Below are 13,552 nucleotides of genomic sequence, written 5' to 3'. Positions count from 1 at the left end.
TATATATATATATATATATATATATATATATATATATATATATATATATATTTTTTTAATCTTTAGTAATGGCAATATATTGTAATATCATAACCAGTGGTCCACGACTGCAAAAGGTTTTTATTGATGCAGTGAAGCCATTTGTTATACAAGTGAAAAATGTTTTTTTTTTTCTCATTAAATCTCTGTTAGAGAAATGTATTACTTGTAATGTGATGTTTTAAAGCCAGTTTACAGTTATGATGAAATCAAGAAGTAACAGTAGAATTTATAATAGGATCTTAAAACTAACAAAACTAAAGGTAACGAAAGATTAAACAAAGATTCAAATGAATAAAATAATATTTTACCCAAAGAAGTGGTAAGTTCTGGACATTTCATTAAATTAATGCAAACTGCCAGACTAAGACTGTTAACAACAGTAAAAAAAAACTTAAAATCTATTCTGCAACGCACATAATTTAGCCCATTATTTATCAGCGTGCTGATTTTGTAACACCCGTAAAGGAGCTACTCTCTTCTGAGGAAGCCCAGAAGATAGAGTGGAACACAAATATCAATTATCTGTCAAAAAATTATATATGGGCTTGAATGTATGCAAAAAAGGACGATTATTATTTTTCATTTGTTTGAATAAACTTTAGTGTTTAAGCATTTAAAGTTTAATTGTAAAAAAAAAAGAAAGAAATTATGTTTTTGTGCTTTTATATATTTTACATGTCCAGTTAGCTTGGGTTTTGAATTTCCAATAAAAATTGACGTATTCACCAACATGAACATTTAAAAATACTTATCAGATGAGGAACTGTATCACTTAAAATTAATATGCACCAAATACTGAGAGTGCAGCACAATGCAGCTCTGCGGAATCATTCGTTTGGGTTAAACTTAAGTTTAGGGGCTTTTTATTATAATTTTTATGTGGCTACATGAGTGACTGAGGTAGAATCTTTGCAGAGTCCAACAATATGATTCATCCATCCATTTTCTGTCATGCTTATCCCTGCTTGGGTCGCGAGGGTTGCTGGCGCTTATCTCCAGCTGTCTACGGGTGAGAGGCGGGGTCCAGCCTGGACAGGTTGCCAGTCCATCACAGAGCAACACAGAGACAAACAACCATTCACACACACACCGACACCTAAGGATCGTTTTAGAGAAGCCAATTAACCTAACAGTCATTTTTTGAGGAAGCTGAAGTACCCGGAGAGAACCCACTCATGCTCAGGGAGAACATGCAAACCTCTTGTAGAAAGACCCCAGGCTGGGATTCAAACCCAGAACCTTCTTGATGCCAAGCAGCAGGGCTACCCACTGCGTCACTGAGCAGCAACCTAATATGGTTTAAGGTGGACAAATCTAAGCGATCTAGATTTTCATCCTGCCATGATGAAATGCAGTCCAAATTTCTTTACAAATAAATGTGATATTGCAAACCTAGCACAACCAGACACTACAAACCAGGAAGCAACATTAGATAGCTGTGCAAGAACTGCAATATTCTTTTGCAGGTTCTATACATTGTGACACTGAAGGAAATTGGATGCACACTCCTGTTGGTTGGGCATTCAATTTAGCATAGAAAACACAGTCAATATAATTAAATACATTTTAATAATAATGATAATAATAATGCATTTTATTTGTAATTCACTTTACATTTAAGAAATAATCTCAAAGTGCTACAGGTAAAATCATCATTGAAGGGTAAAATCAAAATGTAAAACTAAACATCGCTTTAAAACACTTATGAATAAAATCAGTAGCATAATTGTAAAATGTTAAAAGTCATTCCGTGTATTTGCATGTATATTCCTCCAGTGCCAGTTATTAGAAACTTTTCTGCAAGCTCTTGTTTTCACTCATGTGAGTCATTTTAATGCTTGATTTTTCTAAACAAATGTATTCTAAAGCTAATTTCTTCTTCAAACAGAAAGTCCTGCTGTTCATGTTGATACTGCTGCTGTCTCAGCTGGGATGCAACGCGCAGAGTGTGTCTGAGTGCTGCAGACAACCTGCTCGCTCCTGTCGCCTCCAGGTGCTGCTGTGTCGTTCTGGCAACAAGAGCATTGGAGGAGCCATCAATGGAGATGCAGCAGCTGGGATTCTTACCCTGGGTAAACGGAACGAGGAAGAGTTTCCTTTGCAAAGCCGACTCCATCAGCTTCTTCATGGCCACAACAACCAAGCAGCTGGGATACTGACTATGGGAAGAAGGACTGCAGAGAGAGATAGGGAGCAATAACAGACTAATTGGGTCTGTCAGAAAAAAAATTACTGTGACACCTTTGCCTAAATGAACTATGTTTATAGAAAGATTATATCTACAGCAAGTACGCTAAATGGAAAAAAAACAAATAGACAAGCTATTTGTTTACTTTTAACCTTTTCATTTAAATTAATGTCAAAATTATTAAGAAACTAGTCTGTGATGTAATTATAAGTGTATGTTTCTTTGAACAAGGTGTGAATAAGAACAAATAGTCAACATGATGCTTTAAGAGCCACCAGTAAAAAACAGTCTGATAGTTAACTAATGTTTACCATTGATTTACCTGCAATAAACTCAATTCTCAGCAAACCAGAAACCTTTTTATCTCGTCTTTTTATTGTGTATAATATTATGCGTCACTTGTGGATCATGTAAAAGACTAAAAGATTATCAACTAAAAAACATTTACACATTAAAGACCAAATGAAACAAAAAGGCAATAAAAAAGAACCCATAAAAAACAAGACGAGCCATGAAAAAAAGGCATGTGAACACTGTATATTTCATAGAAAATGACATACCAGACTGTAACTGTTTACAGGATGTAGGACCTAAACCTCCTAGAACAATATTCCTCAATCTCGTTCCCCTAGGTCCAATGTTTTGCACTTCTTAGATGTGTCTACTTCAACAACCTTCAAGATCAAATAACTGGGTCATTAGTAGAACTCACAAAACCTGGATTATCTAGTCTTTATGTGTTTTATTGAGATACAGGATTAGAAAATAGACTCAGTCCAGACCTTTGTGGTATTTTGTGTGGCGCTCTGTGAAAATATGGCTTTTAAGGGGAATTTGGTTTTTGCATTATCAAAGCAAGAGGTTTGTCCAGTGCATTCAATACAGGTAAGGCTGAGGTAAATGGTGCCACTTAGCATAAATCCTGTTTTTCTCATGTGTGTTTTTTTTTGGGAATGATGTGGTTCTGTATAGGTCATAACCTTCAAGGTGTATTAGAGTTGTTTGCTGTATGATGTATGTATAAAACGTTCCCTTCTCTTAATTTAAAAGCTATCGCTCTTTGGCTGTGTTCGTATCTGGCAGCTGCATCCTTCAAAGACCAGATTCATTGGCTGATTACATCATAGCGTGGCATTTTGGCCTGTTCGGATTAATTGACTCCTTCTGCGTCCAAGAAATGCAGCTTTCTTTTCACTTGGTTGAGAGGACAGGTTTGGTTTATCCTTCACGGCTTCGGGTATCCTCTGATTCATTGTGAGTCCAAGCAAGCCGGCTGCTCCGTGCTCAGAGGAAAAAAGTAAATGGTGATGAACAGTGATGAATATTGTAAGGGCAGTTTAATATGATACAGGTATATGAACAATTTCTTCTAAAATTTATTGAATGGTTATTGCGCCAGATATGGTGTGGATAATGTTCTGTTTATTGGAAGGTTTTATCTGTCCTTGTGCAAATGGGTTTGGCTGACATTTAAGGTCAAATTCCAATATCTCTACAGTGTGGGGACCAAAATTAGATATCTGTTATAAAGGCACTGCTGCTGAAGCTCCTCAACAATGAAATGATCACACAGAACAGTAGTGAGAAGTTCAGCATCCATTCTTCACCTGCTCTGTGAATCAATTATCACAGTAGCTAGGCGACTGAGTGAGGGGCAGTGAAAGTTGATGAAGGTTGGACCTGTTTCGACTCTATAGCCAAACTCTTCCTGCCTCCTTATTTTACCGCCTTCGAACAACCCAGTCCTGGAAGAACTGTCGCTTCACAGGATACAGCAGCCAAAAGCGAACCCTAGTCCTTCCGTTAAGTGTTTACAACTGAACTTTGTGTCTTTTGTACTGAAAAAAGACCCGAGCCAAACACAAAATTTCCAATTCAATAACCTGTCTCTTCTCATGGAGGACAACCAAACCTTTTGGTTGGAGGACAACTAAACTTGCTAGGAGGTCAGACACATTCTGGTTGGAGAAACCATATCCAAGTTGTACCCAGGTAATGCCTGGGCTCTCCCAGTAAAAGTTGGAAAATGGGATGTCTCTGTTTCCTTCCTGGACATTTTGCCAAAGTGAATTGGGCAAAGGAAAAACAAGCATGGCAATTGTTAGCTGTGCCACTAAATGCACATTAGATTTGGGATTTTACATTAAACTAATACACTGAATTTAAAATTGGATTGATTTTCTTTGTCAGAGTATGTCTGTATCACGTTTTACAAAAGTATTTTCACTTATTTTTAACTACTGGTACAGTTGATTGTAAAAACTATTAGATGGGTTTAGGTACAACAATGGGCAACATGTTGCCTCTATGTATAGTTTATTTTTAAAAATGCTTGTTCTAACATGTCTCACATTCTCCAGGATGTATGACAAGTGGGGAGTGGCGACCTAGTGGTTAGGGCGCTTGGAAACCTAAGGTTATGAGTTTGAGCCGCACAACCACAGACTGCCCCTCTGGGTCTCTGAGCAAGACCCTTAACCCCACACTGCTCCCCGGGGCGCTGCACAATGGCAGCCCACTGCTCCCCAAGGGCATGGGTTAAATGCAGAGAGTTCATTTCGTTGCTCTGTACTTGTGACACTGTGATGACAATAAAAGCTGAAAAAAGGTTAACGTAGTGGGGAGGGGCTGTCTCTGTGTGAGAGCATGTATAAAAATAATTGAGATCTTAAGCACAAAATCCTTTAAGCAGATAATCAATGATGGTAGATGGTAGGAAAAGATTTGTGTGGCAACAGAGGAGTAGTCTGGTTATTGTTTTCTATGTTTCATGGTATCCACAGTAACCAGCACAAAATGCAGCTCTGGCCTAATGTTTTAAACTACACAAGTGGTGATCTTAGGGGAAAAGCTCTAAAAAGCCTCTTTTTATATCCTAATGAGAAGCTTGTAACAGGAAGTGATGTGAATAGTAGGAAGATGTGAAGAGATGTAGAATGAGGCTAATTTCTATACATTTCTTTGGGGAACATTAATTGGGAGGAGACTAGCTTTTTTAGAGAGGAAAGAGATCTGCACTCTGAATGAGATGGAGAAACGGGTTAGGCTCTCATGGTGGGAGGGGACTCAGAGATGGCAGGAATCATGCTTTGTGGAGTTAAGACTGACAGAGCGTTTGAGCATATGCTGTGATGCTGTTGCAAGACTACGCTGAGCAATGTGCAGCTGAACCTGACAAATCCGGATTTAGTACAGAAAGAAAAACCCTTTGGAGAACTGCAAATATTCTCACCTTCTGAAAAGGCAATCTGGTTTATCTGAGAATCTCTTCTTTAATTTCTCGAACAAGAAAACACTTGAAACTTTATACACCAACAAAGGACCAAGAAGCAGCCCTTTTCTCTCGTCATTTTTCTAAAGGATAAGTGACAAACTGCTGGAAGCTGAAAATCTCAGAAGTCTGAAAGAAGATGCCTGTGATGAAGGGCCTCCTTGCGCCACAAAATACATTTTTGGAAAGCATAGCAAACCACTTTGATGGAACTCGTAAGTATTTAATGAAAATGTCTGTCTTTTCTATTTTTCTATCAAACTGATCAAATATAGCCAATTGGCTTACATTTTATGCAAATTAAGTTTGTGTAACCCAAAAAAAAATCTCAGTCCTCTAAAGGGTGTGAATATCTAATGGTACTCTTTTATTATTTTTGGGTGTTTTTTTTTATAACTTAGAACTTATTAAAACATTTAATTTTATATTCTGACAACAGTTTCACCCTGCTTTGTTATTTTAGGATTATGAGAGCCAAAAAGGCACACTGACTTTAAAAATATGTTGAATTATTGTTGGGAAACATGTATTAAGGCATCTAAAATATGTAAAGAAATTTGTTTCAATTATTTAATTATGATTTAATTAATTAAGTTGTTAATTAAAATGTGATCCTAGTTGTTCAGGTTGAGATTAAACAGGTAGATTATTATTCTCCATTTTATATTGCAGGGATAGCTAATGTTCTGACAGAAAACAGGGATGGATGTATGTATGTATGTATGCCGTAGAAAAAAATATTCTGTTCATTTAAATCTTAATAAAACAACCCAATTTTGACAGAATTGTCAAAACAGAAGCTTTCTTAGTTGGATAATTCTTTAATTATTTCTTGGTTTGTGTTACACTAATTAAACCAAATCTAACATTCAAAAACATTAACATAATCTACATCTAGTCACATAAAGTTAAGCATGAATAGGTTCAACCACTGATTGGCACAGTCTATGAAGACCGAATGACTGATAATTGTTTTAAACATCTCTATGAAATGTGAGCACCGACGTTTAAAACCCATAGAGAACGTGAACAGAGATGTTATCCACATGATCCTGCTATGAAACCAGGGAGATTGATTAAAATGAATTATGCAGTAGAGTAGAGAGCTTATCAGATATCAACTGAGGTCTTGCTCAGTCAACCTTTTTGAAAACTGGAAAATCCCCTAAATTATTCATCTTATCACCCACCACCTCAACATATAGAAAACAACCGACCCCTGAAGACAGAACTGATGTTTAGATGAACCTTTTACCTCTTTTTTTTTTTTACTGATATCTTCCTCTTCATTGCCTTTTTCTCTGTCATGATTTTGTATTACAGCCTTTTTACAAGTCGATTCCAGACCTTATGCTTCAGTGCAAAGATTTAGAATAGAATAGAATAGAATAGAATAGAATAGAATAGAATAGAATAGAATATCTATTTATTGTCCCACAATGGGAAAATTCTGGTGTTTACAGCAGCAAAAATATTATAGAAAAAAATGTCACACAAATGTGGACCTTAGAAAAATGTATAAGAATAACATAATAGTGAAAAGTTAAAAGATAAACAATAAAATGCTGTACTGTTAAGTGTTTAACAATATAAACTGTGCACCTGGAGAATAAATAACCAATATGAAACTATGGACATTTTTACAGTAATGGATATTAGAAAACAGCAGCAACATCAGAGATGTGCAAAATGACAGCAGCATGTTATTTAACTGACTAAGATAGAAACTGTGCAAAATCAGCATGAATTTAACAACTTAATAAGGTTGTTGGGAACAGCGATGGTTATAAAGTCTTACAGCTGCAGGGAGGAAGGATCTATAATAATGCTCCCTGGTGCGTTCGCTGCTCATTTGCTGCTCATTTGCAAGGGCTTGTTCCTGGGGTTAACATGCATGGTGTATTGCTAGTTTACCATCACAAATAATAGGGGATTGGGATTTAAATTAGAATTTGATTGGACAAGATGTTTTTATGTTACACTTTTGATTGTGAAAAATAAAACAAATGAGCTGTAAAATCTCTAACTGTAACAGTTTTTTTTTTTTTTTTTTATCAATTAAGACCTTTTAAGCAAAATATGTAAAATGATCCCTGGTACTAATAACATAGCATTGGTCAAGGTTCATTTCTACATTCAAATATATTGGACTGATGTTTGCAGCTAGATGTCTGGATGTTTTCTACTAAAGTATGTGGAGATAAAGTCAGAAAGCTAAAAAAAGATCCTTCTAGTTAAGTGTTGCCATGGGGATCACTGAGAATTAAAAAAAGAAGGAAAACATATGTTATGCTGCAGTTTTACAATAATTAAGCTCTATAGCACAGAAAGAGCCAATAAGTATGTTGTAGGCAATTATGTAACAGACTGGAGATATTTTACCTTTTACTTCTTATATGAATCCATAAAGTCGTTCCTCTTAATGATGAATAAATTGTTCTTCATGTTTACTTTGTTTTCAGCAGGGAGGATATAAAGCTCCTCTCACATTCAGCCAGCAGGTGCTCTAAGCCGTCCTTGAAGCGACTTTATTGTTGAAATGTTTGCCATATCAAACAGAGAACTTTTTGAAATGCTGTTTGTTCATATTCAAAGCAGCAGTTAATTAGTGGCTGTAAAAGAAAACCTTATCCATTGTTTAGAGGGAAACAGAAGGGAAACACATGCCTGTAAGTTTGCTTTATTAATATGAGGACATGAGATTATTTCTAACAATTATTTCACCACTAATGCTTCTCATATATTCCTCTGTAGCTTATATAATGAAACTATACAAACATTTTAGACCATGAGTTTTATACTTGTGTTTTTACACATATTATTGAGAAAAGATTTAATTGATGTGAGGATTAGAAAGCAGTGAACATGAAACTTAGTCTGAAGATCATTCAGATAGGATCCTGCAATTTAATCAAAATTACATTAAAATACAATAATGTTCATAAATCCATCAGTCTCATAAACATCAGTCTGGTTCTGTAGAGTAAGTAGCTCTCCTTTTAACAGGGCTACAGATGAACTAAATTGTACATATTTTTGAAAAAGCAAGGTTTTGTGATGTTAAGAAAAATAAATAAAATACCCAAGTGGAGTCATTAGAAAACTTGTTCCACTTTAGATGCCGACTGTTACTGTTTGAGGGACAAATTTAATCAACGAGAAACAATCTTGATTTTACACTTTGCATTAGTGACCTTCATGAAAGCAATATATTTTAGAATTTTATTGTGGAAGGGGATCCATCAAAAGCACAAAGCGATCATTTATGACTGTCTTGGAACAAATTAAATAAGGTGAGGCACAGCAGTGACATTACAAAAGCTGGATGTTTTACCAAAATTGAGGAAAAGAAGAGACAGAAACATGTAAGAGGAGACTGTACACATCTACACTATAGGAACTTCATGAATTACAGGTATATAATAAATTTGTTCTACAAGTCACAATGATCTCCTGTATGCATATGTTGTTGTTTTTTTAATGAGGGTTACCAAATAAATAAACCATGAGTCAAAGTCAAATGTTTAAAAACCGGGCTGGAGAAGATGTTGTGGTCTGGTGGAACATAACCTCAGAAAGTAAAAGAGGCATTAACTGATTGCTGTGCATCAGTAAAAGAATGCAACAGCCAGAATCAAATAAGTCCGTGGATGTTTTATGTTTCTGGATTTTACCTTTTGGTCAAGGTCCATGAAATTATCAGTTTCTACTAATAAAAGCTTTAACCCTTTATAGGCAAGTTACCATTTCTGATCACTTGCATACCTCTACAAATTGAGTCCCCTCCCCTCCGTCCCTCAGTGAGGTCTAGAAGCACAAGATCTATATCCAGCCATTCAGCAAAGATGGCTGTACATCTGATTTTGGCATTTGACCAATTAGATGAACACTTGAATTATATATTACCTACCAAATTAAGTTGAAAAAATTTAAAAATTTAATAAGTCAAGAAAAAGGGTAAAAAGTTAACTAAAAAGTCAAGAAAAAAGGTAAAAGGCTAATTACAAAGTTAAAAAAGGCAAAAAGCTAATGGAAACGTGAAAAAAATAAAGTTAAAAAGTTAATAAGCCTAGTTAACAATTATATTTTGGTTTATACACTAAAAAATGTAAGTGCAGGTATCAGTATTAATGCCTCTAAGGTTATGTTGTATCAACAAAAAAAAAACAAAAAAAAAGAATTTCTTATAGAAGCACTTATTTTTGTTATTTTTCTCCATATATTTGGTCAAGTTGAAATTCATTTCTGCCATCAAATTGTTACAAAGTTTATAAGGTCTTGTCCCGGATTCCAATAACACTATTTGCTTGAAATGTGGATTTTTAAAGGATTTCATTGAGTGCGCTATAATGGGTTAACCCAACCTTAAATCATATGCTTGAAAGCTAAAGAAGCATTTGGATTTGTTTTTTGTTTTTTGCCCTTCACTAGTCAAAAGACACACCCAAATTATATATGTAAAAAAGGCTGTACTAATTACAAAAAGTTAAAGAACCTGGCAGATCAAAACAGTGTCCCTTCAGTAGAACTTTGGCTAGGATCGATTCACAATCAAATACAGAACATGGAGAACTTTTTTAAGATATAGGCAGACTTGCAGTGTTAAAAAGAAATGAATAATGAAAGCAGACTTGCACGAAAAAAAAGACACCAGGAGAATCAAAGTCTCAGACTAGGGAAACTCAGAGAGACACTTGCATTGATCTGTGCACACCAAGAAGCTTAGATAATGAGTAAAGTCTAGAGAGAGGCAATGAAACAGGTTAGCCTAATCAGGAGGATGCAAAACTGCTATGGAAATGTGTGAAATACGGAGAGAGAATATGACTAACTAGAGCACAAAAAAAGGCCTGAAAAAACTTATATACTGACAAAAAGGAACCAACCAAAATGTAGTGAGAACATAATGCTAAACAGAAGAAAAGAAAATAAATAAAAAGGAATGAGTTGTTTAGGTCTTTATGGAAATAACTAAACAACAGTAATTCAATTCACTGTAATTTAAAAATAGTTTATTAATCCCAAAGGAAAAGGAAATGTTGCAGTAACTCATTAGTTTTTTTTTTTTTTTTTTTATTAACCAGCTGTTGTAGGTGCTGATTTATGTAGGTAGGAAGGATCTTCAGTTGCAGTTTTATCTTGCACCACATCTGGAGCAGCCTCTCTTCTCTTCTGCTGTTGATTGAAAATATCTGATCTTCTGAATAACAAACAACACACTGAAACTAACTATATACTGTATAGCATGAGCCAAATATTAGAGTACAAAAACAAATAGGAACCAAAACCAGCGGATCATGAGAGGAAAAAAGAATAAGGAGATTCCTGAAATTTGTTCTGGGATTTGAATTTTGTAAGAAGTAAATAAAAAAAGCCAACACCAACAACCAAAAAACAAATGACAAGTTGTTGACATGTTTGGTGTAGTTTTCAAGCTGTAACCACCTCTGTTTGTATTTCTTTACTCACTCACAGACAGTAACTTTCTTCTGGGAAATGCTCAGGGTTGCCATGATTACCGCATCGTCTACTGCTCTGATGGATTTTGTGAGTTGACCGGCTTTGTTAGGACTGAGGTGATGCAGAAAACGTGCACCTGCAGCTTCCTCCACGGCGCTGAGACCAGTGATAGTGTGATGGATCAGGTGCACAAGGCTCTGGAGGGGCAGCAGGAGTATCAAGGAGAGGTCTGCTTTTACAGAAAAAATGGTGAGGAGTGTTTAAAATAAACAGGTTGAGTTATTCCTACACATCAATTCTCAAACTAAATCATCAAAAAAACTAAATATGATGAAAGCTAAATTTCCTTTTGTTTTAGTCTTTGTCAGGGTAGGTCCTACTTTTATTTAGGCATCAAGAGGTCATTTTAGACTAATAACTTTCTTTAATTAATAGCTCTGTGTTCTATTTTGGTACTCACAGGAAATCAGTTTTGGTGTCTCCTGGATATTGTCCCAATTAAAAATGAGAAGGGGGAAGTTGTGCTGTTTCTGCTGTCCTTTAAAGATGTCAGTGAATCGTATGGGAAAAGCCGTCCCTACATCCATGAAGATGGTAAGTCCTTGCTGCTTACTTTTGAAGCTTCTCTTTGCTGAATGTCTCTAAGACATCTTTAAAACTTGATGCTAAAAAAAACATTGTTTTCTATTGGTTTTAGAGGTGTGAAATTAACCATTCTGGGTTTTTATGTGACTTTTCAGAGGCCACTAAAGAACACAGAAAAAACAGCCGATCATACTTTATTCGAGCTCAAGAAAGGGGTAGGACTGTGCTTCACCGCCTGAATAACGCGTTTACAAAAAGAGGCAAGGGAAAATTGAGCAATGTGAGTGCATCTTCTACATGATGGAGAATAACCACAGGCTAAAAACATAAATGCAATCCTTAATAGTTTCTGTTCCTTAAGAGTCTGTTTAAGATTAAACGTCTGTATAAGATTCCCTTTATTAGGCTGGATATCGTTGAGGTCGTTAGAAGTTGGATTTAAAGTCTTGCGTTTTTTTGTTTTTTTTTCAGAGTATGTTTGAGAAGCCCTCCCTGCCTGAGTACAAGGTGGCCTCTGTGAAGAAGTCGCGTTTCATCCTGCTGCATTACAGCATCTTCAAGGCCATGTGGGATTGGCTGATTCTGCTGGCGACTTTCTACGTCGCCGTCACTGTTCCTTTCAACGTCTGCTTTGTCAGTCACAGTGAGGGTGGAGATCATCTCTCACTTGTCACTCGCAGCACCACCTGGAGCGACATAGTGGTGGAGATGCTCTTCATAGCAGGTGTTGTTTCTGTGTATTTGCTTAAAGTAAACCGTGGGGCAAATATTAGAGGTTTACAAACCTATTGATCTTTATATTCAAACATCCTAAGCAACATTATAGAAAGACAAGAGCACTAAGTTTAAATTACAGCTGTTTCCATGGTGATGTCTTACACGTGACTACCTCCCACCATTTCTCACCCACTCAGAGTTTCAGCGTTGCCCTAGGTTATATATCATAATTAGATTCCTCTCACTTTGTCCCAGTTCTCTTCCAGCAAAAGTGCCATAACACATCTGTAACACAACCTCTCCACAGGTTTGTCAGTAAAGAGACGGTCATACAAATTTAGCTCACCCATTATCACATTCATTTCCCTCACATGCAAGTCGGTGGGCTAAATTCAGCGCAGAGCAAGTCTTCAGTGTTTGGCACAGAATCTCTTGGTTTCATCATATGTTTTGTGTAATTTTGCAGATATTATCCTGAATTTTCGCACCACATACGTGAGCCAGTCGGGTCAGGTGGTGTATGATGCTCGATCCATCTACCTGCATTACTTTACTACTTGGTTCTTTGTGGATCTGATTGCAGCTTTGCCATTTGACCTTCTCTATGCTTTTAACATCTCAGTGGTAAGATTATCATTGTAATCATTATAACTTAACTTTACTTTGTTCAATACATTAAAGAGACTTTCTCCTTAGGCATAACTGTCAAGCATTATGATATATTAATAATTTATTTCAGGAACAAAATCTCACACTAAAAAGTTAAAGTCAAAGATTTGAGTATTATGTTTCATTTTTAAGCATTACTGTTTTGTTTTTTTTTTATTGTTGGAGGATACAGAGTAATGGGTCTTTCACTGTTTTTTGCACACTTTTCCTAGATCATCTTGAGTCTAGAGTCTTCCTTAATTAACCCATCCCTTTGGCTCACCGCACAGGTTTTAAGAATTCAAATTTAGGGAACTGAGATGGAAGAAAGTTAATTTGTTTATGAAAAAATGTATTTGCTGATGAAACCCAATGTTTGGATCCTTACTCTCTTTGAAGGTCAAACGTTGAGCCATTCTCACCTTAACTGCACCGTGAGTGGATTTTATGAAAAGCCAACATTTTCGGAGCGCACCTGAAGCCTGATGCTCTAAAAAGAAGCTCAGGGCCTTTGAAAGCGAATCAGGTCCCCAACATCAGAGATTCTCTACCTTACATACGCATCAATAATCATATGCTTTTTTTTTTTTTTTTTTTTTTTTTTTTTTTTTTTTACAATTATCATTTACTGCCTTTGTTTT

General features: G+C 35.9%; 2 protein-coding genes across 2 annotated transcripts in view; both read left to right on the top strand.

Annotated features, from left to right (window-relative positions):
• The window catches only part of hcrt (hypocretin (orexin) neuropeptide precursor), a 2,586-nt gene extending 344 nt beyond the window's left edge, over positions 1 to 2,242 (top strand). Inside the window, exon 2 of the mRNA XM_015385951.1 lies at positions 1,931 to 2,242. Coding sequence (XP_015241437.1) covers positions 1,931 to 2,242 — 312 coding nt within the window. The remainder of the gene's footprint in view (positions 1 to 1,930) is intronic.
• Positions 2,243 to 5,304: 3,062 nt separating this feature from the next.
• The window catches only part of LOC107091784 (potassium voltage-gated channel subfamily H member 4-like), a 23,650-nt gene continuing 15,402 nt past the window's right edge, over positions 5,305 to 13,552 (top strand). The window contains exons 1-6 of the mRNA XM_015385938.1: positions 5,305 to 5,716; positions 10,977 to 11,210; positions 11,424 to 11,555; positions 11,702 to 11,826; positions 12,018 to 12,270; positions 12,730 to 12,902. Of these exons, the coding sequence (XP_015241424.1) occupies positions 5,641 to 5,716; positions 10,977 to 11,210; positions 11,424 to 11,555; positions 11,702 to 11,826; positions 12,018 to 12,270; positions 12,730 to 12,902 (993 nt within the window). The 5' untranslated portion in view covers positions 5,305 to 5,640. The remainder of the gene's footprint in view (positions 5,717 to 10,976; positions 11,211 to 11,423; positions 11,556 to 11,701; positions 11,827 to 12,017; positions 12,271 to 12,729; positions 12,903 to 13,552) is intronic.

The sequence above is a fragment of the Cyprinodon variegatus genome, unplaced genomic scaffold, assembly GCF_000732505.1.
Source record: "Cyprinodon variegatus isolate N-32 unplaced genomic scaffold, C_variegatus-1.0 Scaffold352, whole genome shotgun sequence".
NCBI classification, from domain to species: domain Eukaryota; kingdom Metazoa; phylum Chordata; class Actinopteri; order Cyprinodontiformes; family Cyprinodontidae; genus Cyprinodon; species Cyprinodon variegatus.
This window is presented reverse-complemented; position numbering and strand designations above follow the sequence as displayed.